Consider the following 26,048-nt stretch of genomic DNA (forward strand, 5'->3'; position numbering starts at 1 on the left):
GATCAGGCGGAAGCTGGAACAGGCCGGTAGAGCCACTGAGCCAGTAACGCAGCTCCCGGGGCCAAGGAGAGGGGAAGAGGAGGAACAAGAGCTTCCTTAGCAGAATGGGCCACGTCTAGACAGGGTCCCTAACTGCCCCAGGACACGTGGACAAAAGGGCCTATACAAAGAACCGCACAGGATGACAGTTCTGCAGGGGACTGGCCACAGGGGGGGGCCGTTGTGAAGTGCATCGGGGACCTGGGAGGGGCACTTGCTGGGTGCCCGTCCCCTGTGCAGTGTTGGGGCAGGAAGAGGCCGGAGCTCTCAGAGAACCGGCACCTGCAAAGGCCGCAGGGCCCAGAACAGCAGCCGTAGTAAACTCTCCCACGTTTTTTCCGTGCCCTCCCGAAATACCACGCTAACTGCCTAAATCACACCTGTCTCTCAGGTAAAACACTGCTTTGCTAAAAAACGCATATGGCCTGTAAGCCGCTCCTAGAGTTTATCTAAACATAAATGAAGCCTTACACACAGGGATGTTCAACGTGCGGCCCACCTTGGCCCCTCACTGACCTGATGTCTAGCCTTCAGCTGGGTCCTTAACCGCTCCGGCCTATTGTCTCCTCTTGTAAGTGGAGCCGTGACAGCATCTGCCTCACAGGCCTATCGTCACAATTCACCAGGAAAACGCTTAACAAGAAACCTGGCTCAGAGGAGGACCTCAGTGAATGGTTGCTGTTATTATGGCTAATAGCAAAAATGGGAACAAATGTCCAACAGTAAAGGACTGGTAAAAAAATATATATGGCATAGCCACATGGCTGCATATTATGCAATTGCTAAAATGTCTTCTCGAAAATTATTTAAGAACACTGTAAAATTATCATAAGTTAAAAAAATGGATGTTCAAATGGATAGTAAAGTATTTATAGTATATGGTTCCAACTTTATGGCAGAAATAGATGCATATTTTTAAAAGGCTGACAGGAAACTTAACGAAAGGTAATAGAGATGATAGTTATGTGATCGGATCCCATCCGTTAAGCTTCTCAGCTGTTTCCATCTGCCCCCGGTTTTCTGCAGTGACTGTGCACTATGTCACAGCCAGGAAAAACGATCAGCTCGCGTTGTGGAGACAGCGGCACTGGAGCTAAGGAAGGAATGAACTCAGCACTCTGTCCCGCTGGCTCTGGAAGCTAAAGCTGAGCCTTCTCAGCAAGGCGACCTTCCCAGAGAAGTATTGATTTCCTCTGGGTCAAAGTCACTTCTGCCTGGCTGTCAGGTCTGCCTGGCCACCCTCAGGGGCCAGGAGGTAGTGCGCAGAGAGCTGGCTTCATGTTTCTGCCTTTCTGGGGGACTGTGGGCTCCCAGCCCCACAAATACAAGGAGCGAAACCACAGTCCCAAGCTCAAGGAGCTCAGAGTTGGTCAAGAAACAGACCAGGAGCCAGGGTGGGAGCAGCACAGCCAAGGAACATGTGTGATGGAAATTACAGGCGGGCCTGGCCTGCAGGAGGCGGTGGGGGGAGGGAGGTCAGGCCCAGCCAAGAGGCCAGTGCAGAGGCAGAAAGGTGTGAACCCACATGGCCTGGGACAGGGGCTACAAGCCATTCACTGCGGCCGTTTATGGTGCATGAGGTCACGGTGTCCCAGGTGGGCAGGGGGTCTTGCTCGTCATGCGAAGGGGGTTGGATTTTATTCTTAGGCAGGAAGGAGCCACTGAAAGGTTGGGAAGAGACCAGCGGACGTGGCCTTCAGAGGTCCCTCTGGCTATGGGGTAGAAAGTGCCCTGTGAGGGGCAAGTGAGAAGTCAGGATACCAGTGAGGAGCTGTTTGCGGTCATGGAGACAGGAATGAACACGGCTCAGACCGTGATGGAGAGGATGAGGCAGCTCTGCGGAGTGTTAAGGCGGGAGAATCAGAGGACTCGGTAACTGACCGGGTAGACACCTCGGGGAGCGAGGACATCGGGTACGTGGGTGGCACCTCCGTCACGGCGGAGCGTGCAGGCGAGGAACGGTGTGACGAGGGCTGCCGAGGGTGGGATGTCTGTGGTGTGTGGCTGCAGCGTGGCAGAGTCCCGGGGTCAGCAGCGGGGTCTAGGCTGACAGTGCTTATCTGTCGATGTCACCGCGTCTGTGAGCTCCCAGGGGCGTATGAGACAGAGCGTGGGGAGGACAGAGGTGGAGAAGACCAGCGTGACGAAGAAGAGGAGGAGGGCGCTCACAGGGGCGATGAGCAGAGAGGTGGGAAATGGGGGATGGAGAGAGAGTCATGCAAGACAAGGGACGAAAAGCAGGGATTCTAGAAGGAGGCTGTCGTCATAGGTGGTCTCAGACCAGCCGAGGCCAGGCGCGGGGCCCTCGTCTAGTGCGCCCCTCAGGTGCAGGCCCATGCTCCAGGGTCCCCAACACCTGCCCCGACCCCGCAGACACTGGACACAAGTTCACCAAGGGAACAACGGGAAGGAAGGAGGCTGGGAGGCCGGGGTGCGGGGTGAGGGGTACCCCGGGAAGGAAGCTTGTGTGGGTCTGAAGGCTGTGGGCAGAACCCCCCGATCAAAGCAAGTACTGATCCACGGGTGGGGTGGCCTCAGGCCTCCCCCGCCCCCACCCCGCCCCGCGGAGGGGAGATGGAACAGCTATGCGTGTGGGCAGCCAGCACGGAGTGTGGGGCATTTGCTGAGCGACAGCGCCACCTCGTGGCAGGAGGCGCTCACGCCAGGCTTCTGCTCCCAGGCCCGGGGGCCTTTCATGCGGGCTCCCCTGCCCGGGAAGCAGCCAGCCGGGGCTTTGGCCACCTGGGCAGCCCTGCAGCCTCACAGTAGCCTGTCCCGTGGCAGCAGCGGAGGTCGGCTCTGCCTAAGGAGAAGGTGGGCAGACTAGAATTGTAGCCCACAGTCACACGGCGCCCCGGCGAGGACAGAAGTGTAAAGGCCTGCCCTCGGGCTTGTACCTGCACCGTGGGAGAGACTGGACAGTCGCTCTTTGGTTGGTCTTGTGTGCTTGTTTGTGGCATCTTTAGGCCCACAAAGAATAACAGCGCACTTGTGAAGCTCTTCCAGGCATTGCCCCCCGACCAGGTCATGTTCCACGGGAAGCCTTGGGGCCCTCTGCAGAGCACGCCTGCCCACGTCCAGGCCAGAGGTGGCCGTGCAGGCGAGGGGCAGTCTGCAGGGCACGCCAGCCGCAGAGAACCGCTCCTGCCACCAGTCTCCCCACAGATTCTACCCCGGCTCTAGGGTCAGTTCCGGAAGCCTGCTTCCTGGAGAGAGATGTGTCTGAGACCAGCCCAGCTGTGCCATGGATGCCCCACGCTCAGAAGCGCCCAGATTCTGGGACCCAGATGGCCCCACCCACATACCTATGACTCACTTCCGACTGCTCAGCAGTTTCAGGCCAGGTGAGGTCACTGTGACCTTCTTAAACAACTTGGAAGAGCTCATTTTTATTCTCAAGTGTTGCTTTAGCTGAGCAAGATGGTTTTCATAAAAATATTTCTTAAAACTTCCCTGATTACAAAAGAAATGGGTATGCAATGTTAAAAAATTAGTTTTACAAAAATGTGTGACTTGGAAAGTGGAAGTCCCTTAGTTTTACCCTCTATCAGAATTTCTATTAACAGCCTGGTGTACACATATATGCCTTGGGGGGGGGGGGGGGCGGGGATGCTTGTGTTGTTTCTATATTGAATACAGTTCTACAGCTTACCTGGGTATTTCCATGAAGAGTATTCTACTAGAGGTGGTCTTACCACCCCCTGTCCCCCAGCTCAAATCCAGGCTAACTCAGTGTCCCTGCACCAGAGCAGGAGGACAGGTGAGGCCCAGGGCCTCAGAACCATGCAGGTTTCGAGATGGTTCAGCAGCCGGGGAGAGGGGCAGAAACCCAGGTCAGCTTGGAAGAGAAGTGTGCTCCCAGAAAAATATCCCGGGGGGCAGGGGCCACTGCACACCCTCTGTCTCCTTCCCAGCTCCACCCACAGAGCACTCGGCACAGAACAGGCCCCCCCACCCCCACTCGTGGCACGCAGCCATTGAGCCACAGGGACGTCCTGTACGTTTCTGCTGAGCTAGGTGCACAGGCCGGGGCACACCCAGCGTCAGAGCTTGGGAACTGGGCCCCGCGCCAGGGTAGAGCCCGGTGACATCCAGGAGAACAAGGGCAACTTCAAGACGAGCAGCCCCGTGTGCCAGACCTGCTCTGTCCCTTGGCTGCAAGGAGGGGCGCACGTGCCCCACAGCCCTGTGTTTATGGAGCCCCCGCACAGCGGACGTGCCCACATGGTTTCATGGCCAGTGAGTCAAACTAAGCACAGTAAGAACAAAAGAAGTAACCAGAAGGAGATGCTGGTCAGGAAGCTGGGCCGAAGGGGCAGGATGAGCCTTTCAGAAAGGCGGGTCCCCAGCAGCCTCCTGCTGCTCCAGAACAGACAGGGACGAACCTAAGACCCAGGTCCGGAATCGGGCTGCCGGGTGGCCTCCTAGGCCCCTGGCAACGGGCTGCACGACCTAGGGCAGTAACTTGCTGCATCTGAACCCCAGTTTCTTTGCCGGTTAAGTGAAAGTAATACAAATAGCAGCCATCTACAATTAAATGAAATGATGTGTGTCGAGTACTTAGCACACATGTACTAGGTAATTACTCAGCGGTCACCCACTACCATTATTATGATTGGCTGAGGATACCCCGAAAAGAAATAACTCCCAGGGGCACACAGAGGGCCTCCCCTCTGGGCACAGCCAGTAACACCCCAGCCGCTGTGTAGCCTGCCCCCAGGCCAGTCCTAGCACACAAGGGCAGCTTCACTACCCCTGGACAGGGTGCTGAGCAGGCAGAGGTCAGGCCAAAGGTTGAGGAATGCAACAATCAGAGCCTCTGCAGTGACAGGGGCCTCCAGACACCTCGATTTCTTGCCTCTCCCTGGCCTAGAGAGGGATCCCACCAGGCTGAGACCAGGCAGGAGGCTCCCAGGACTCGGCCTGATGCAGCCACTACCTAGGGCTCAGCCCCGGGGTGGGAGGGAGCTGTGGCCCCTCCTGGTCCCTCACAGACCCCCATCGAGGAGGACTGCAGCTGTGCTTCCTAAAGGAACGCCATGGGTGCTCCCAGGAAGCGTGTGCCCAGCCACCCCGGCACCGGACTCACCCTGGTCGATGGAGTGCTGGGGCAGCTGGCTGAGCTGGCTGTTGACGACCCCCGCGTAGGTGCGCAGGAACTCCTCCTCGCTGGCTGTCAGCTGCAAGGGCGGGAGAGCTGCAGGTGAGGGGCGGGCCATTGCGCCCCAAGGCACTGCCAAGGCCTGCTTGACCCCAAGAGGTGCCTCCTCCTTTGCTCCCTGGAGATTTGGTCCCTCAGTTCAGAGCGAGCACCCCCTTCCACCCCTGAAACGGTCCACGGGGCCTGGCTACTCAGCAGACCTGAGACTGGACTCTAGGGTAGCACAGGGCTAGTCGGAAGACGCAGGCCCTGCTCGGAGAACTGGCCTTGCACACGGCTGCCGTCCCGGTGCCCATCCTGCCCAGTCCCCTCGGACATTTGCTGGGAGAGAAGACTCAGCCGGGAGAAGGGAGGAAAGGAGGGTCGGCATTAGGACTCGCCCCACCTGGCCCACACTCGGCCTGGAGGCGGGAAGACTGCCCCAGCAGTGCCCCTGAACGTCATGTACAGGACCCTGGGCCCCATGAACCAGCCACAGAGCCCAACCACAGGCTAAGCATCCCCCGGCCCAACCTCAGCTGCTGGAGGCCGGGGCCACAGCCTCTGATCGGCCCACGCCCGGCACCCTCCCTAGGTGCCCAAAGGCACTCACGTTTGATCCCATCTTCCTCAGCATGAGCAGCACTCGGACCTTCTGCTGAATGTACATCTCCTCCGGACTCTTCCCGGGAGCCCCCTCGCGGTTCATCCCCTGACCAGCTCTGAGGACCCCTGCAGAGCGAGGAGAAGCAGGAGGGATGTCAGGGCAAGACCTACCAGACATAGACACGGTGCTCGGTGGGACTGGCAGGCAGCCCACCCTGCTGCAGGGGCTCATTTCTGAGAGCCCAGAGCTGGCGGCGCGTTGCCTGACCCCCTCAGCCCGCTCACCCCAACCAGACTGAGCAGCCGGACCCAGAGCGGGTGCTGGCAGCCCCCCTGTGCGAAGAGCGGTCAGGCCTTGGGAGACTGAGCTGACCCAGACTCCGGGCCGGCTCCCCCTTCCGGCCACCCCCTCAGCAAGGCTCCTGCCACGAGCCACAAGAGATGTGCTCCAGGACCCCAAAGGGACCCAGGTTTTCAAAGCGAGCACCTCCCGCAAGGAGCAAAAGTGGCCTGGCCGGGCCTTCGCTGGAGAGGCTGTGAGATCAGCGCCCAGCCCCCAAACCCCAAGGCAGTGCCCTCAGCCAAAGCCCCTGATGAGTTCAAGAGGCCAGCTCCCGGGCCGGGCTCCAAGGAGTCCCCGATGGGGACAAGCCGGCCCAGGGCTGTGGGGTACAGGCACCCACCTAAGCTCACTGCCACCGCCCTCACGGCCCACTCCACCTGTCAGGGGCAGCGCCTGCAGGCAGCGGCTGTGTCCAGGTGCACGGGGGACCCCACCTGCAGCAAGGTCCCAGGAGAGAGGTCCCAGGGTTTCCCCTCCCGGTGGGGCCGGTGGAGAGGAAGCCAGGCGTGGAGGGATTTAGATCACATACTTGTAACTCCTGGATGAGTCAGAAATAACGCAGCAGCTGGTGGGGGCGGAGCCTCGGCAGCCCCAGTGCCAAGGAGCTACGCTCGGAGGACCGAGGGAGCCGGGCTGGTGGGCCAAGAACACTCCTCACGCCGCCCATCCCTCGGGGCCCAGCAAGCCCTGGACCAGCAGGCTCTCCCAGGCAGGGTGGCTCTCCTGGGGACGGTGGCTCTCTGTGCAAAGGGAGCCCTGAATGGCAGCTTCCCTGGAGGTCCCCTGTCAACTGATCAGTCCCCGTAGCCTCACAGAGACCCTGGCCCTTAAAGCCCATACCATAGGTCAAAAAGCCAGCAAGCTGGGGCTTACGTAGCGGCTGCATGCCTGATGCGACATGATCCCCTTTCAGGGCCTTCCTTCTGCCACTAGAGCCCCAGGCTCCCTAGTCTGCTGTCTACCCCCTTCCCCTCCTCCAGGTGCAGAAAGGGTCTAACTAACCACTGGTACCTGGGCAAGTGTGGTAAGGCACCTCAAGACAGGTCTCTGGTGAGAGGTGGCCCCGCCACCCCAGGGCCAGGTGCGCAGAGTGCAGGGGACAGACAGCCCTCCAGCATGGCCACGTGGGTTTCACTTCTCACACTGACCCCTCCTCACTGCCTCCCACTCCACCACCCACCAGAGTGATCTTGAAAAAAAAAACCCAGGACACATGGCCCCAGTCCCCGCTTCACCCGACCCCCGAACACATCACAGCCTTTGTCAGGACCCCACGAGGCCCGCACGGTTGCCTCTCTGCCTCCCTGGCCCCTGTCTGCTTCTAGAACATGCCAAGAAGCTCTCTTCCCCGACAGCCTTTGCGCTGAGTGTCCTCTGAGTCTGGAACTGGGTTCTTTTCATCCTCCGACTCACTCTAAGGCGCCTTCCCAGGAAGCCTTTCCGGCAGCCCCGCCACCCAGCGCTGCACCACCCCCTCAGCCCTGGCCCCAGCTTGTCCCAATTTTCTGACGGCACCTTGTTGGAGCCCTTGCTTCTGTCTCTTCCCGGCCTGACACGAAGGCCAGGATGCGTGCGCCCCGCGGACCCCAGCCTGCAGCCCACGTGGTGCTGAGGCTTCCTCATCCCTACGGCAGCCACAACAATCTGGGGCCAAGTGGCACTGTGTTGCAAGACACCAAAGTACCTAATCCAGTCTCCAGGACCAGGCTGAGCTTTCCCAAAGGATTCTTGTTCCCGAGTGGCTGGTGGGCTGTGGGCCATTGTGTTCTCCAAGGGACAAATGAAATGCTCCACGAAGCCTCCAAGTTGGAGTTAGGGCTTCCAGGAGTAAAATCTTCTAATTCCGCCCTGTGTGCATTTGCTCTCCCTTGTGACAGTGTGGAAGAGAAGTGACCGGCCACTAGATGTCGCCACACACAAAAGAACCGGTGTACCAGTGCCCGCCCTTATTGGATCCTGCTGCCCCAAACCGCGCTCCAGTCCCGGGTCCCAGAGCAAGATCTTGTCACTCACCCAGGGGGCCACCTGCACTGGAGGCTGCACGGCCCAGGAGCCCGGGGGCCTGGCCTCACCGTGGTTGTGAGCCCCTCCCTCACTGTCCTTCCCTGGCAGCCCAGCTGCCTCCAACGGAGAAGCAGGCCCGGAGCCGACAGGGATGTGCGTGCGCGCGCCCACGGATCACCTCACGGGGGGCCTGGTTTTCGGCGTTATGGTCTGCCCGACAGTCTCACCCCACACACCCCGCACAGAGCAGCGCCGCTCTTGATCTTGCACCACTGCGGCTGGGCCCCAGGAACCTCCCACTCTCGTGCGGCGATGACTAAGCGGGGGGATTACAGGGCGCTGCGGGTGCCTGAACGCACCTTTGCGGCCAGGTCACTCCCGGGGCAGCACACTTTCCCGGCAGAGACTGATTCTTATCTGTTTCTCCTTGCTTCGGGGAAGATTCTTGTCATTTCTAAAAAGTATGATTCTCCCCCCTGGCTGCGGTGGCTCAGTGGATTGAGCGTCGGCCTGCAAACCAACTGCCGCTGGTTCGAGTCCCAGTCAGGGCACATGACTCGGTTGCACGTCAGGTCCCCAGTTGGGGGCGCGAGTGAGAGGCAACCACACAGTGATGTTTCCCTCCTTCTCTTTCTCCTTTCCCCTCGCTCTAAAAATAAGTAAATAAATAAATGAATAAATAAAGAAGATGTTGCTCTATAAATGGCAAGTTTTGAAAATAAAATAAAATAAAAAATAAAACGTATGACTTTCTAGGGTGCTTCCCGCTCTCCCCGGAGCTGACCCTGCCCTAGCTCCCGACAGAGGGAGCACCCAGGGCTGGGCCCGGGGCAGCATGTGGCCAAGGAGCACATATTCTGTCCTCCGCGCTATCCTCCGAGCGGACTAGACCTTCACGACTGGTTTCCATAATTTCTGAATGGAATCAGCATCAAGGGTGAAGAAAATGAGTAACTGAAGAGAATAAGTCGCAATAACGCAGACGACAGACGTCCCAGTCGCTGGTACGTTACGAGGATATTCACGTATGTTGGGATCTGGTGCCTTTCTAAGCAAACACGCAGTTAAGTTTTCATCACTTCATTTGGGGATCCTCGCCCTCCCCTGTAGGGACCAAGAACCAGCCTCCATTAAAATGTGTTCAAGTCAAACTGCAACTAATTTAAACACCCCAATTATTCGTTCTGTCCTCAGCCATGGGGGCCACAGGTAAGGATGCTCCTCAAGTACAGCCTCCCAGAGAGCCCCCTAAGCGTCCCAACACCTAACATGTAGTGTTTCCATTCTAAACCCTGAGAAAAATCTGTGTTAACTGCCCAAGTCAGAGACCGTCCTGCTCCCTCTCTTAAGATATAACATTCTGGAAGCTAACTAGGGAAAAGCATAGATCAGCTAAAGAACAGAAAATGGAAATAAACGATTCTCAGCTACCCAGATGAACAGCAAGGGGAGAGGCCTGAGGTTACACATCACGCTGTAGATAAGAGTGGAGGTGATTCCAGAAAATTACACCTGACTGGGACACACGCAACGAGAGGAACTGAGGTGCACACACTCCCTGCAGACACACAGGCACGTCCTTCCCTGACACACACTCCTGCTGGTTCTGAGCCCGCGTCTCCGTTGGAGGAAGATTTGCAGGTCAAGGACAGTGAGGAAGCAGCACACAACCACTGGGAAGAATCTGAAGTGACAAACGGGACCCATGGCCTGAGTGGCCACACTGAAGGCCTCTGGGAGATATCCTGCCTCATCTTGGCAGGGAGCTAATCTCTCCCGGCATGAGTCCAGCTTTGGAGCAGCTGATCTCCCTTTGGAAGGACGGGAGGTAGTGCAGAGGGACCAGGCGAGCGGGACTGCTGGATGGACACGTGGCATCAGACGCGTTCTGACAGACAAACAGCTTCAGAAGCTGGCTTCCCTCCGACACGCACACACAAGTGGCCCTGGGTGCAGACACAGCCGCCTGCACTCACTTGTATTTATAAAGTGAAGCTGATGCTGTTTGAACACCCACATTTATATAAATTGAAATAAAATTTATACCCAGGGTGATCGTGTACCTGCTTGGAAAAGACTGAGTAATCTCAGGCTGGGCCGGACAGCGGGGGTCCTTCAGATACACAAACCACATCTTCCCCATGGGTCCCAACCCTTGCCTTTTGTTCATTTTTCAAAAATGTGATATATTTTAAATGCTCACATTTTAAAATGTACGTTTACGTTTATACAATGTTTACACTGCATACGGATGTAATGCCATACAGTTATGCTACTCATAGAGCTTCTATAAAATATTAATTCAGAGACTGCACACATTTTAACAGACTAAAAGCAACAGCAGGACCCCTGCATTCACCGTAGGACCCCGTCTACCTGCGGCGGTGAGCGTTACTAAGAGCGATGGAGATGCACTAGCCTCGCGGGCAGCCCCTGAGCCTGTCTGTACCCAAGGCCTCCTCCCCAACACGGATGTTCGGCCACATCCCCAGACGCCCTTCCCCTCGGGGCCTTACCTGCTTCTGGAAATGAACTTCAGGCAAACAGGCGCTCAACTGAGACAGGCAGGCTGCGGCCGGAAAGAAATAGGGAGGTGCGGCCCTGTGGAAACACAGAACACGTGTCATGGGAGGAGCCAGGAGGGCCCCAATGGCACACGCCCTGTGCTGATGGGTGCAGGACCGCAGGCGGGACGCTCCCCGCAACGAGCCCTGCCACAGGCCAGAAATACCTGTGTGTCCGGCTGGCCCGGGAAACCCGCACCAACACCTCCGGGACAAGGTGCTGACTGCAGCTGTGCTCGCCAGTCATTTCCGGCTGAAGCAGGTCACCCCACACCCTCCTCCCTTGGGTTAGTCACCAAGTCCAATTTAGAGCTGTGCTGGGAGGGGTCGCGGACTGGGACGAGCCACTCCGGAGCAGCGGGCAGGCAAGTCCTGCACCTGCAGGAGCGGGCGTACCCAGCAGACCTAGCAAGAGCCGGCACAGGGGCTCAGGCATGCATTCTGTCTGTGTGCTTGGTGTATGTAAACATAAACTAACACACACAACACACGGGTGCAGATAACTGACACCCAATTAGTCTGGCCACACGTCTGCTTGTGCCAAACACCAGTTCCAGGACTCGAAGGACGCTGTCTTCGTGGCTTTTGCCTCCCCCGACAACCACACAGTTCAGGCCCTTTGCAAGTTAATATACCAGACCAAGGCCACAGGCGGAAGACACAGGGGAGGCAGGTGGGGGTCACCAGGGAGACCTGCCCGCTGGCTGCTGCTTGGTCACCTCCCCAGCTGTGAACACGGACCCCAGAGCACCCCGGTTAAAGGCGGCCTCCCAGCTCTCAGCCCTGCATCAACGACAGGGGTCTGGGGGAGGGACCGGACCGAGGGGAGCTTTGAAACCCCGTCTTCCACGCTTTCTATCAGGAAGGCTGCTCGCTCACCCAAGGGGCCGAGGAGAACGTGTTTGCCATAAAGAGTGAGATTTCAAAAGCCTCCCCTACAGGTCGCTGCGGCTCTACCCTCTGGGTATCTGTTCTGCGTTTGCCTTCAACGAGCGGTGGCCCTGGGATGGATGAGCCATCACCCGCCACTGCCACCCCTAACCCCTCAGACTGCTCCTGCGGGAACAGACGTTTATAGTGATTAATTGCTCTTTTATTCCTCTAGATATCAAAGCGCACAAATACCAAGGGCCCCCGGGGAACTCTCCACCCGAGTCCCCACATTCCTTCAAAACGAGATGAAGGGAGACAACCTCCTCCCACTTCTGAGGGGCTTTAATGTGCTCCCCTTCCACACCAGCCAATTAGCCTCCTACCGTCCACAGGGCTCAGGCCCTTCCAGGGGGCAGAGAGGAACTTGGTATTTGTGACTCTGAGGGGAAGGCGTCAAAGGGAGGCTGGGTGTCCCTGGTGGGACCGTCTCAGGACTCAGGGCCAGCTGCTCCCTGTGTCACTTCGTGTGTCCCCAATTCACAGCGGAGGGACCCGAGGTCCGAAGCCTGCGGCCCCGGCGCCAGGGTAAGGCAGCACACGCTCGCTTGGGGGCTGGGGGCTGCGTCCGGCTCTGCGGTAGCAGAGGAGCTGCGCGACCTGGGTCGTCACTGACCTCTGGGCCCCGCGCTCTGCCATGTGTGGGGAGGGAGTCCTGACCTCTGCCATGTTTTCCCTGGGATACACGAGGCCAGGGGACTGAGGCCTGCGCGCTTAGAAGGGCCTCACTCTGTGGTTAAAGCTCCGCTGTCGGTGTGCTGAAATCCCTAATAATTTCTGAGCAGGGCCCGTCACTGGGTGCCTGGGTGCTCCCCTTCCTTGTCCTCAGGTGTGCAAACGAGATGGCTGGTCCAGAGTGGGAAGGAGGATGTCAAAGTGCTCACTAGCCACCAAAGGCCTCACGGACTTAAGAAGACACGACACGGACGCAAGAAGGGTTTCTGCGTACACAGCCGCGCGCTGGCTCCGGGAGCGGGGGTACAAGAGCGGGGCCTCCCAGGAGGTGGCCGAATGGCTAAGCAACAGAAAGCCACACAGCATGCTGCAAGGTACGTCAGGTTGAGACACAGACTCTCCCAGCGCGCCAACCGCGTGCAGCGCGCCGCGCCGGCTCCTCCCTGGGCGGCTTGGGGCAGGACGACGAGACCTTGAGCCAGTGTCGGAGGTGGCGGGGTGAGGGGATGTGCAAAGCTCTGTGCGGAGGGGCTCGCTGCGGAGGGCCCTGGGGAGCAGACACGGAGCTGGGTCTTGCAGGATGAATAGGAGTTTGCTGGTAGAGAAGAAGGGCACAGGGAACCGACATCTGAACAAGCCATCACTGAGCATCTGTAAATGCTCAGGCCTCATGCCACGCCCTGAAGGCACACAGGTAAGTGAACAGTTATGGTCCACGGTGATGAGCGGCTCCCAGGGAGACGGACATCAGTCAAGTCATGCCCGGGAAATGCCTCCTCAGACACTGGTAAGGGACACAGACTTCGCGGTTCCCTGAAGGATGCGGAGCAGCCGGGCGGGGACCGCGTCTGTGCTCAAGGGTACACATGTGTGAAAGTTGGGAAGCAGGAAGAGACCGGGCCTTGGGGGAAACTGGAGGAGGAGGAAGGTATGCTGAGGTCCCAGGGGCTGGTGCTGGACCATTGGGCTCTGAGAGGGTGGGGGGAGGCGTCCTCATGGGCGTCAGGGAGAGCCTGAGCTTTCCAAGACCAGTGAGCCTGCAGCGTGGAGAAGAGACTGGGGCAGAGCCGCAGGGGCAGCCCCACGGGCCAGGTGAGAGTCGGGGCTGGGGCTACGGGTGGTGGAGAAGAAACGGTGAGGATGGGAGGCTTTGGGACACTTTGGCCCTGTGGGATGGCAATAATGTAATAACAGCCTGGACTGCCACGTGGCTGAGGCCAAAGGGGGTGGGGAGGTCTGGCGTGGGAGCCGCTCGTCTGCCGGGGAGGGCCCCGAGGACAGGTGAACGAGGCCTGGGCTCCATGGGCCACAGAGAAGCCCACGGGCCTGGGAAGCAGAGCGGACTCGCTCTTCAGGTAGTCAGTGCCACTGTGACCATCTGGGGAGACAGAGTCAAAACTTGGTGACCGACCAGATTCGGCGAGGACACTTCTGGGAGACACCACGCTCTGGATGCGGTGGCGAGGGGGGCACTTTGGGAAGAAGGGGTGACTTAAGTGAAGGTGAAGAACTAGCATTCTGGTGAGGCCACTTACAAGGTGCATCCCACTTATTCATTTAATCCGCAAGTTGATCGAGCACCTACTCTGCGTATTGGCATACATTCAGTCAAAAACCCCTACGCACAGTCCAGTGAAGAGGGAAAACAGACACAGCAAATAAAAAATAATCAATGGGTAAATAATACAGTGTGGATGGAGGTGGTAGGCACTATGATAAATAACTGAGCCTGGTTGCGGGGGACAGGGGTGGGGGTGGGGGTGGTTGGTGGGCTTTCCTGTGCAAGGACCTGAAGGAGGTGAGGGAGCGAGCTGTGGGGAGCCCAGAGCAGAGCTGAGCAGAGGCCCTGGGTGCGGGGGTGAGGGAGGAAGAGCGAGAAAGGCCGTGGGGGGAAGCAGGAGGGCAGCCAGCGTGGGGAGAGGCAACAGGAGGCCATGGAGGCCTCTGTGGGGACCTGACCTTGACCTCTGAGGAAGGGCAGCCACTGTGGCTTGGCCTGACTTGGGTTTGAGCAGGGCCACCCCACCTCGAAAACTGAGGGGCTGAGAGGAACAGTGGGGAGACCAGCCAGGAGGCTGTGGCAGAGATCCAGGCAAAAGGCAGGCAGTGGCAGTGGGGCCAGGAGCAGGCAGGAGGTCAGGAGGGCCAGTGTGCCCGGCATGGCGTGCGAGAGGAGGGGCGCGCCTTGCAGGGTGGGGGCCGAGCAACTGAAGGTGGGTGTCCCTATCGACAGAGGTGCGGGGGACAAAAGTGGAGCAGCTCAGGGAAAAGACCAGGAGTTAAACTTTCGGCAGCTTAGAGCCTCCCATCTCTAAGCCTTGTCGCCTTGTCCATGGAATGGGGGTGACAGAGGCACCGCGTTCGGTGCTGGCTGAAAATGGAAGGAGCTAACACATAAAGGGAGCACCAGCGTCGTGCCCGGCACACGGCAAGAGCTCAGTAAGCACTAGTTACTGTTACTAGTGATACGATCAGAAGGCAACACAGACGCTGTAAGACGTTTTTGTTACAGGATGGGGGTAAAATCGAACAAACAATAACAATGCAAAGGTTTAAAATACCCCAGCTTCCTTATCTCCCTTCTTCTCTTCCAGGGCACCCATCAGCTCCCAACTACCTCAGAGGGCTGGTAAGGGGTGCAGAGCTACGGGAGGGCGGGGGGCGGGCGGGAGCAGGACCTCACATCCACATTTCCTGCATGCCGCGCTGAACCTGGGCTTTCCCGACCTTCGGCACTACTGACAATTGGGGCAGGAAAGCGGTCTGTTGTGTGGGATACTTAGCAGCATCCCTGGGCCCTACCTAATATGCTCATGTCTCAGTTAACAACAGATCCGTGGACAACACAGTCCCATAAGATTATAATGACGCTAAAACATCCCTTACCGCCCGGTGACATCGTCACCCTTGTAATCACAAATACCATGGTGTTACAAATGCCTGCAGTGCTCAGTAGTAGAGTAACATGCTGTCCGGGTTTATAGCCTAGGAGCAGTGAGGGGAGAGTTTGTCACCCCCAAATATGGCCTGAGGATTCTTTTAGGCTGATTAATTTTAAGAAGCAGCACACATGGGAGGAGCTCTGAAAACCAAGTAGAAGTTACTCTTTATAAAATACACTTTCCCTTATTTGTAAGGGAACTCTCCATTGGTACCAGGAACAGGGGATAACCTTATCTCTAGAAACTCTTATCAGTGCAGAAGATTTCAATCTGCAGAGCAACCTTAGCCTAGTTTGCGGTGCCTCTCCTGGTGGCCTCCCATAACTGACCGCCCCACCCCCAACGTCTTCTTTTGTCTTCAGCTGAGGGTGATATTTAAGGTGATAGCTTCTACCATTTGGGTAAGTTACTCAGTGTTCCTGGGTCTCTCCCACATATACAGGAAACATACATGCTATTAAATTTGTTTTTCTTTTTTATTAAAATTTTTTTTATTTATTTACATTTAGAAAGAGGGGAAGGGAGGGAGAAAGGCAGGGAGAAAAACTGCTGTGTGCGAGAGATACATCGATCGGTTGTTTCTCACGCGCCCTCAACTGGGGACCTGGCCCGCAACCCAGGCATGTGCCCTGACTGGCAATCAACCAGTGACCCCTTGGTTCATAGGCCGTCACTCAGTCCACTGAGCCACACCAGCCAGGGCTGTTTTTCTGCTGTTAATCTGTCTTTTACTACAGGGATGTCTCAGCCAAGAACCCAGAAGGGTAGAGGGAAAATTATTTTTCCTGCTCTGCAGAGCAATGGGTTATGCCCTGTAGCCCGGGTGGGAAGTAGGCTGGACCATCTCGCTCTGCGTAAGTGCAGTCTGAGATCCGCACCATCAAACCACCTAACGATGCAGCCCCGTTCCCCACATTAAGCAGCGCGTGATGTAGGTGCCAGCAGCACCACCCCCTTGGTTGTGACAACTGTGGCTGAAAAGGGGGTTCTACGGAAGATAAACACACGGGGTGATCTGATCACAAATTCCTAAGTGGACAGGTCAGGGTGGGAAGTTAAGCCACGGGCATAGAACTTCTTTGGTTTTTCTTTGCCTTCAGCAAGCCCTGTCCATTGTTTCTGCACATCTAGGCTAAACCACCCTCAAGAAAGCACACAATCTTGTGAACTAGCCTGTAATCCAGTCCCCACCCTGCTTTCTCCCACCTTCATGCGGTCTTCCTTGTGTTCCCTCCTTCGTTCCAAAAGCATAAAATAAACCACCGACTTATTCTAGGAAGGGTTTGTCTCAGTTTGTTGAGATCTTGCTTCCAGGTGTGTTCTCTATTTGGCTCAGATACATTTTTATAAAAAAAATCTCTACAAATTTGGACGTTCTTACATGGACACAACCTAGCATTTCTCCAAGATGTTGTCATGCGTCCCCTAAGGGGCAAAGTCACTCCTGGTTGTGAACACCACTGTAAAGAAATAGCTGACACATTCTCTAGCTTCCTGTTGGCCAGGCCTTGTTCTTAACCCTTCACGTGTGTGAATCCATTCAGTCTTCACAACTAACATCCCGATAAGGTTTTACAAGGAAGGAAACAGAGATCCAGAGAGCAGCACCTTGCCTGTGACCACCCAGCCAGTGTGTCCTCCTCTGCGTCTGGGGCAGAGGACATGCCCGAACTGTCTGAGCTCCTATCCCCACTCTCCAGTACACAGTTGAATGAATAAAAATGAGCTCAGAGCCAGGAAGGGGAAGGCAAGTCGGAGGCCTGGTCTGCGGCTGTGGCTGGGAGTCCCACGCGGGGCGGCACCTCAGGTCCTCTAGCGACATCAAAACTGGGGCACCAGAGAGAATTTCCAGAAGTTCCGCTCTCAGTAATTAAACCGCAACCTCCCTCACTCTCGGGCCTCATGAGCAACTGCCTTAATTAATAAATTCCACATTTCAGCCTCCTCAGTCCAGAGCCAGGCCCAGCATTCTCGAACCACGCTACAGCAGCCCGAGCAAAGCAGGGCTAATGCCGGCTCCGTGAGTTTTAGGGGATGAGCTCAGGAAAAGGAATTCATCTCGAGGTCGCCAACCTCCGTTCACACCTGGTCCAAAGCTCCTTCCTGCTCCCTGAAGCCAGGCAACGCTGCCAAACAATAATTACTGTGGGTGTTATAACATTTTTTAAAGGGCCGGGCACAGTGTCAGTCACATTCAGCATTGTCTCATTTAATTTGGGTCCTCACAACAAGCCTGCAGGGTAAGAATTATTCCCATTTTAAAGACCAGACAGCTGAGGCTCAGAGAAGATAAATAACCTGTCCAAGGCCAGGGAGCTAGTAAGTGACAGAGCTGGGATTTGAACCCATGCTCTCGCTCCATCCTATCAGTCCCTTCCGGCTCAGAAGTTTACAGGTGCATTGGCCATTTTAATTGAAATTAAAATAAAAATTCACCCTGACCAGTGTGGTTCAGTTGGTTGGGCATTGTCCTGCAAAGTGGAAGGTCACAGGTTCGATTCCCAGTCAGGGCCCATGCCTGGGTTGCGGGGTTCAGTCCCCAGTTGGGGATGTAAGAGAGGCAACAGATTGATGTTTCTCTCTCCCATCAATGTTTCTCTCCCTCTTTTTTCCTCCCTTTCCCTCTCTCTAAAAATAAATAAAATCTTAAAAAAAATTTTTTTAATGAAAATCCACTTTACAGAAAGAAACAAAGCCAGAGCCTCAAACTACTGCCAAACAGAAAATAAGGCAGCATACCAGCTAAATGCAATGAATGGTCCTTGACAGGCTCCAGGGAGGGGAAGAGGAGGGAGACATATAGGCCATTATTGGGCAATTGCAGAAAATTTAATAGGAAGTATTTATTAGATAATAGTACCCTATCAATATTCTATGTGTTGAGTATGATGATTATATTGTGATTATATTGGAAAACATCCTCGTTCATAAGAGACACAGGCGTAAGTACTAAAGGGTGCAGTGCCTCAGTGCTTGCAACTTGCTCTCAGCTGCTTCAGGAAAACCACCGAGTGTGTGTGAGTGTGAGTGTGTGAGCAAACACGGCAAAATGTCCGCACTGGTGACTCCAGGTAAAAGGCAGAGGTAGAAGTGTCCCCTGCGCTACTTCAGCTTTTCGGTAGATTTGAAATTGATGGGGGACTCAAATGAAAGAAAAAATTTGGTTTCAGGTCACAGCTAATCAGCTTAGTAATCCATGGGTGTAAAAAGCTGTTGTTTCAGGAACTGAAGGTAGGACCCACCTTGACTGCAGGAGACCATGAGCAGTTCCACCTTTGTGCTCAGGGGGACTTCAAGCCATCAAGATGGTATCTGAGCCATGGTGCTCCAGGGTGAACGGACCACAGCCCAGGGCACAGATGAAAGATGCTGCAGCTTTTATCTATTAATCTTTTCCCTGAATTCCAAAGCCCTTACCTACACTTTCCTTCTCCTTACAAAAAGGGTCCGTTTATAATGGAATTTAAGAAGGTCTGTTAGGGTACAAACCCTCTGTCTTCTCAGATCGCTGGCTGTCTGAATAAAGCAGCATAAAGATTCAGTCCCTGCCTCTGCTTATTGGGTCTGACAGGTGACAGGCAGCACGAACACCAGCTTTCCTGGTTTCAAAATCAAAATTAAGAGTCGGGAAAACATTAAAAGCTGCTGGGGAGGGAAGAGTGAGGGGTGGGAGAGAGGCTGGCAGTTGCTCCCCAGTGGCCCCGGGATGTGCGTGGAGTTCTGTCTGCAATCTGCCCGGATCGCCCCCACCAGCCAGGGCCAGCCCCCCACGAGCGGGGAGCACCTGTGAAGCCCAAATATAGACAGGCCCTTCTCCTCTCTGGGCGCAGGTCTGCTGGCCCAGGACTAATTCCAGAACTCTCAACAACTACCCTGGAATTACCCACAGAGCTCTGACCTTCTCCTTCACAGCAATGTGGCATGCTCTGTTCCAGGTGGGAACCACTCTGATGAAGGCCCGTGGAGGAAGGTTCTCGAAGCATTAGACTCAGATCCACCTGACGTGATTCAAAACAGCACAAGAGCAAGCAGGGTGGGGCCACCCTGCCCAGCTGCTCTGACGACCACGGGGAAGGTAGCGACACTGAACACCACCGAAGGTAGGCTGGAAACATTTCTGACCCTCCTAACTGGGAGGATGCTACTGGGTAGCGGCCAGGGATGTTGCTACACATCCTACGATGCACAGGACACCCCCACAACCAGGAGCTGTCTGGCCCCCATGTCCATAGCACCGAGGGAGAGAGACCCTGCTCGTGGTCGCACAGAGCGACAGCTGCACCAGGCTCCTTCAGCCCCTTTGGGCCTTGGCTTCTGCCGGCCCTTGGCCCAGAACACCCATCCCTATTGGCTGTTCACATTCTATCGCTCCCTTCTCTGTGCAGCCGAGAAGCCTGTGCTTGCACACCCGCCCGCCTGTCCTCCACCCACAGCACCGCCCTGACACGGCCCCTGGGTGTCTGCGCATCTGTTCCCACATCCCAACTGGAAGCCCACTGAGGGCAGGCCACAGGCGGGTCTGAAGGCCTCAGGCAGCCTTACTGCCAGAGACAGATTAAAATGGCCCACATCTCATTAAAAAGAATTCTCATGTAACTCCTAAGAGGAGAGGGAGGGAGCTGATAGGGTTTTTTTCAGGTCTTCAATATTTTTGTGGCCCCTGGAAAAGCCTGTAGGTCTTCGTGCTGAAGGATGGGGACAGATGAAACGGTGCTGCCGGTCCCATCTGGGTTCACACACTTGGGAGCCACTAAGGAAGGAAGCTTCCCAGCCTCAGAATGTCTTTCCCTCAGAGAATCCGAGACCCAGAGGAACCGAAGGAGTGTGTCTATATAGCAGCTGGGTTGGTATAAGGCATCTGTCTAGAACTTCTAGTTAAAAAAAAAATCATCTGTGATTCTGGCCTGATTTGTAGAAAAAGTTACCCAGCTCTCACCATCTCTGAGTCCTGGATCGGGCGAAATGCACCTTTTTACAGCGGAGAAAGAATACCGGCTCTGGGAACCGCACAAACAGGAAGGGAATGTGGGGCTGGAGGAAGTTTCTGCGGCTGCAGCGGGCACTCCCCGTCCTGGCAGGGCGCACGGCTCCACAGTTCTGACCAAGGGGCACGCAGGTGGCGGTTTTATCTCCTCTCCGCACGGCAGGGGCACAGGGGTAGAATGAGAAAAAGGGCATCTTCTGCTCTACTTTAAAAAGGGATTCTTTTTTTCTTCCCAGGGAACAGCTGGAGCCCTGAAAACTGGCCAAGGGGGAGCCTGAGACCTGACGTTGGAACCAGCGCGCCTACAAAATCCGGATCCAGATGGTCCTGATTCACTCTGACTCACGACCTTCGGCCTCTGGCAGGTTCCATGGGGGTGGGTAATGCAGACCCCAGAGCCTCTGTCCATTTATAAGTGAATGTAAGGGCTGGAACCCTCAGCTCTCAGTGGATGAAAGTGCCCGGCCCCCCTATCCTGGGCAGGAGGCTCCCGGGCTGGGCCACCTTCATGGGCTGAGCACCTGGCAGTGTCAAAAGCCCACTGATGCACGTTGGTAGCAGAAGGACCCTTTTTCTCTCCCGTGACCTAGATTAGCAACCGAGGTGCCCGGCATGCTGACAACCCTCCTCCCCCACACCAAGGGAAGCCTCCATGTGCACTGCTGGGCAGTATTTACGGGAGTTAGCTGAAGGCAACTTGAGGCTGGAAGGATCAGTTCCAAACCTAACAATCCCAGGGAAGGAGGCTGGCCAGGAGGTTTCACAGACCTTGGGTCACCTCCGGAGACGGAGGCTAGAATGTTCACTTCAGCCCAGAGCGGTACTGTCTCCCCCGGCCCTGCTGCCCAGACCTATGTCAAACTTCTAATCAGATTGGGAAATTTAAAGTTTGTTTCTTTGTTTTTAAAGAGCAAGGGGGGAAAGGGGCACAGTGCTGTTTATTTATCAGGAGCTGCAGAAGGTCCCTCCACCGAGAGCCACATGGACACATTCACGCCGCCCTCGCTCTCCCAGGGACAAGCCATGTTTGCAGAGGCAGGCCCAGGCACAGCCTGCCCGGCCCTCCCAGAGCCCAGCGGCAGGCCGGCCAGCCCAGGAATCACTGTCCTCCCCAGCTCTTCCCCCGGCCCCCACTCTCCCTTCACTAAAGTCTCCTCGACTTGGGCCGAGTAAACAAGCCTCCTGAACCTGGTTCCCTCCAGAGGCTCAGAATCCCAGGGCCAGGAAGGCCTCCAGCTTCCTGGTGCAAGAAGTAGGTCATTAAATCAGCGGGGTTGCCCACAGGGTGAGATCTCAACTGCTCCCCACCCCTAACCTCTTGGCCCCCAGAGTGGCCCCCTGCTCACTGCCCAGCTCTGGGGATGGCTGTCGTCAGGGCCCAGCTGACAGGCTCCAGGTGTGGTCTCCTGGGTGAAACTTCTATAAACTTTAAAGAAAATAGGTTTTAGGGTTATTGCCTCCTCTTCCTCTAGGCTCTCAGCATACAGGTATGTGCTAATTTGCATTAGAACATAGGCATGTTTGTTTACCTGGAAAAATGCCCAAGCCATTGCTACTGATGGCAAGGATTCGTCACACCTGCCCAGCACAGGAGCCACACGTGCAGTGGGCTTAGAGGACTGCTCTGCCTATCACACAGGCGCTGACCTCCCTGTCCCCTCCACTCCACTCCCTCTGAACACAAATAAGCCAAGGAAGGAGGAAACCTCCCCTAAGAGGCTGCTGAGGACTCAGTTTCCTTCCTTCCTCAATGTTGAACGAGCTGATAATCAGAGTCAAAAACATTTTACACAAAGACAACTCCAGACCCTACGTGCATTTGTCCCATTAACTCGCTCGGGGCAGCAGCATGGGGATGAGAAATCCCAAGGGGTCACTGAGCTCGTCCAGTCTGCAGGCAAGGACAGTGGCAGCAGCAGGTTGGGGAGGGATGGCCAGAGAAAACCCACACACTGCTCTGGGGAGAGGGAGGCACACAGCGCCTAATACAGCAGGAACCCACCCATGGCCACTGGAGGGCTGGCTCGGGGCCTGGCCACCATGCAGAAGCCCAGAGCCGTGGGTACGCATGAGACGGAGGCCGCAGGGACCGTGAAAGGGCTCCAAGAAACTGTCCCCATTCCTGATGGGTGTAGGCATAAACATCCAGACTAGGCACACCCAGATAACCCAGTTCGGGAGCCAAACCCCCATCATCCATTTATAATGACATCCCCATTCCCAAAGCCACAAAACCATTAGTCACCAAGCCACAGAAAAGCAGCAGAAAAGCTCCTGGCAAAACTGGCCTGTTAGCGCTCCCCTGGCAGAAGGACTCACCCAAGACTGTCACATTTCATAAAATGAAACCCAGGAGGCTCTGACAAGCCCAGACCCACAGAACCCAAGCAGAACCTGACCTCTTGCGAAAACACTTACCTGTGAGGAAAAAGCTCATGTCGAGGTTCGCTGAGAGCAAGGTTAGTTTCACGACACATCCATCGGGGGGTATTGCTGAGGGTGATGACTTTGTTTAAGCCTCAGAGAACTAAACTTCCTCATCAATGTACTTAGAACACATAACGCGATGTTAAAACAAAACCCAACAGAAATACAGGCACCAGTGCACACCAGTTCTTACCTGCTTCTAGAAAAGTCATGCATCTGCCAGAAAGACACTGATCATAAAAACTGCCACGTCCAAAAAAGAATAGTTCACCCAAAATAGAAATTCCTAAGAGAAAGGAAGCAGATGACTACGTACGCCGTCAAAGAAGGGGCAAGAAACCAGAAATCCAGGACAGTCACCCAGGAGAGCCAGGCAATGCCAAGGGGACCAAGTCAAAAATAAATTCCAGGTGGAACAAAGTTGTTTTTTCTCCTCACCTTTGTATTTTGAAAAATTTCAAAGCCACAGAAAAGCTGAAAGACTAGCACAAGGAACATCCCAATACCTGCCCCGAGAGTCCCCCGTTGCTAACACTGTGCCACATCTGTCCCATGACTTCCCATATTGTGGGTACAGGAGGGTATGTTGCTTTTTATCTGGAGTCATTTGAAAGTAAGTTGCAGAGAAATATCACCCTAGGTGGCTAAATGTTTCATTATGTATCTCTTAAGGCCATTCTCCTACAGAACTATTTTCACCCCCAGGGGATTTCATATTGACCCAGTAGCAGCCTCTGATGTACCCCTTGTCCAAACGCCCCCAGCCCCACTCCCCTCTCTTTGGCCTTTACCAGTTTCTAGTCCAGGGTCCAATCCAGGGTCTCAGTTGCATTTTCTTCCTGTGCCCTTTCACCTCCTTTAGCCTAGAATGGTTCACCAGCTCGTCTCTGTCACAACATTAATGCGTGTTAGAGTCCAGGGCCACTGTCTGTAGGATGCCCCGCAATTTGGATTTGTCTAATTGTTCCTTAGAGTTAGAGTAAGGTTAAACGGTGCGGCAAGAAACTGCCACAGCCAACGTGGCGTCCCACTGGGGGCACACAGTGCGGGCGGGCTCCGTTCCCGGGGTGCCAGGTTCGATGCCTTGGTTACGGAGCATATTTTTAAATGTAGAGATGAGAGATTAAGTATATTAGAAGAAAACACAGGAAAGAAAACAGTGGGGGGAGAAAAGAATATGAAATAAAACCTAGGAGTGAAAAAAGAAAAGATTTGAAAATCTGTATAAAAAGCAAACTCTCTGCATGGGGAAAAATTTACAGCATCAAGAGAGCAATAACAAATTGTGGAAACATGTGTGACACCTATCACAGCTACAGGACGGACCTTATTAACATATGAAGAATAGCTGTAGGAAAAAGACTGCCAAGCCAAGAAAGAAGTGGGCAAACAATGTAACAGATTGTTCATAAGTGGCTCTTAAAGAGAGGACATGATGCTTTATTTCCTCATGAGAAAAATGCAAATTATAATGATAATAATAATATTTTTCACCAATTCGATTAGCAACAATCAAAAAGTTTAACAACTTCTGCCAAAATATAGGGGGAAATGGGTATTCTCGTACAATTTTAGTGGGTATGTAAAATGTTCATATCTCCATGAAGGGCAATTTGGCAATACTATAACTTGAAACAGATGTAGCCTTTGCTTTCAAAATCCAGCCCATAGGAATCCTATAGCTACACATACACAAATGCCCAAAGATATATGTAGACTAGTCGTTGTTAGCAGTAACAAAAGACAGAAAACTTAAATGCTCACCAGCAGGGGGCTGGTTTAAAAAAAAAAAAAAAAAAAAAGGTAGCCGATCAAAAGAATGCCATGGAGCCATTAAAACGAGGGAGGTAGCTCTAAATGATCTTAGACAAGTAACTTAACCTCTCTGCCTCAGTCTACTCATCTACAAACTTGTCGACAATGACAGTGCTTAGTTCATAGGCTGTTGTGAGGCGTGAGTGAACTGATATCAGGAAAGCCCTTTGAACGTCAACCAGCACACAGGGGATGCTCAAGAGGTGTTAGTCTGATGGTGGTGGTGGTGGTGACGGAGAGTTCTGCTATTTATTGGGAAGTGGAAAAAGGAAAGTACAGGACACTGTGTACTACAGTATAAAAAAGAACCATGCGTGTCAGGCCTGTGTATGATCACACATGTGCACAGTGCACTTGTACACATGCAGAACATCTCTGGTTAAGATGCACACGACGTTGGTTGGCTAACAGCGGTCTCTTTCGGGGATGGGAATCCAGGGAAGAAGGAGTTTCTACCATATGCCCTTTTGTTATTGTTGTTGTTATTATTATTATTATTTTATTTATTTATTTTTAATTCTCACCTGAGGACACTTTTTCATCGTTTTTAGAGAGAGAGGAAGGGCGGAGGAGAGAGAGAGAGAAACATTGACCTCTTCCCTCTTGCAGGCAGCCTGACCGGGGACCGAACCCGCAACCCAGGCGTGTGCCCTGACTGGGAATCAAACTTGCAACCTTCCGGTGAATGGGACAGTGCTCCAACCAACTGAGCCACACCGGCCAGGGCACCATACAGCCTTTTGAATTCTGTACCATGTATATGCATTACCTACTCCCCCTCCCCCGAAAAAAGACTTTATTTTTTTATAGGAAGTGGAATGGGGTCAGAATATGAGAACCAAAGAAAGATCTTCCTTTGGGTGGTCCAGCCAGTCAAGCTCCACCATCATGGCTCACAGGCCTAAGAAGCCTCTGCCGGTCCAGAGGCTAGAAAGTGAGGGCGGGCAGCCAACACCTGGAGCAAACGTAAGGCAATGAGGACATGCTGCCACACAGGGGCGGCAGCAGCCTCACCCCGGCTGGGAGGAAGGACCTTCGTTCTGGCTCATGCCACTGTGCGTGTCCCAGCACAAGCTCCGGGAGGCCGCTCTGTGAAGAAAGCAACACCAGGGCCTTGGACGGACGCCCCCACAGCAGGCCTGCTGGCCTGTTAGCCCCACCACGTCCTCCTAAAATATCACCAGCACCCCCATCTTCCTGCAGCTCCACTGGTCGTCTAGAGGAACACCATGCGTCTTGAAAGGCCACCGGGCGGTGCACGCAGTGGGGACAGACACGGCGGTGGTGGGGAGGGGGGTCCTGAGCAGCGTCTGCCTCATCGGGGAGCTCACACAGCCTGAGAGCACACCCTGGCGGGGCTCCCCTTAGCAGTTTCCTGACCCCTCCTCTTGCTCCTTCCTTTGTAAATCAGATCGGGTCATTCCGGGGCTCAGACGTACCACATTACCAGCCTAAAATCCCCAAATCATCCTGGCAGTGCTCCCAGTTTCATGGATTTAAATCAGGCTCCCTCTCACCCCCAACCACACAGGAGAAACATAAAATACCAAACAGAAAATCACTCAAACATCCTCTACCT

General features: G+C 54.8%; 1 protein-coding gene across 4 annotated transcripts in view; it reads right to left on the bottom strand.

Annotated features, from left to right (window-relative positions):
- Positions 1–26,048, bottom strand: part of CTNNBIP1 (catenin beta interacting protein 1) — a 44,637-nt gene that overhangs the window by 11,301 nt on the left and 7,288 nt on the right. Inside the window, exons 2-5 of one of the 4 annotated variants that reach the window (XM_090268557.1) lie at positions 10,649–10,733; positions 5,793–5,911; positions 5,129–5,219; positions 2,600–3,245 (exon numbers count right to left, since the gene is read on the bottom strand). In XM_090268557.1, coding sequence (XP_090124683.1) covers positions 3,208–3,245; positions 5,129–5,219; positions 5,793–5,888 — 225 coding nt within the window. In that variant the 5' untranslated portion in view covers positions 5,889–5,911; positions 10,649–10,733 and the 3' untranslated portion in view covers positions 2,600–3,207. Of the gene's footprint in view, positions 1–2,599; positions 3,246–5,128; positions 5,220–5,792; positions 5,953–8,491; positions 8,759–10,648; positions 10,734–26,048 lie in introns of those variants that run through there. The other 3 variants (XM_090268555.1, XM_090268553.1, XM_090268554.1) reach the window with 3 other exon arrangements.

The sequence above is a fragment of the Furipterus horrens genome, unplaced genomic scaffold, assembly GCF_987537825.1.
Source record: "Furipterus horrens unplaced genomic scaffold, mFurHor1.1.pri manual_scaffold_3, whole genome shotgun sequence".
In the NCBI taxonomy this organism is placed as follows: Eukaryota; Metazoa; Chordata; class Mammalia; order Chiroptera; family Furipteridae; genus Furipterus; species Furipterus horrens.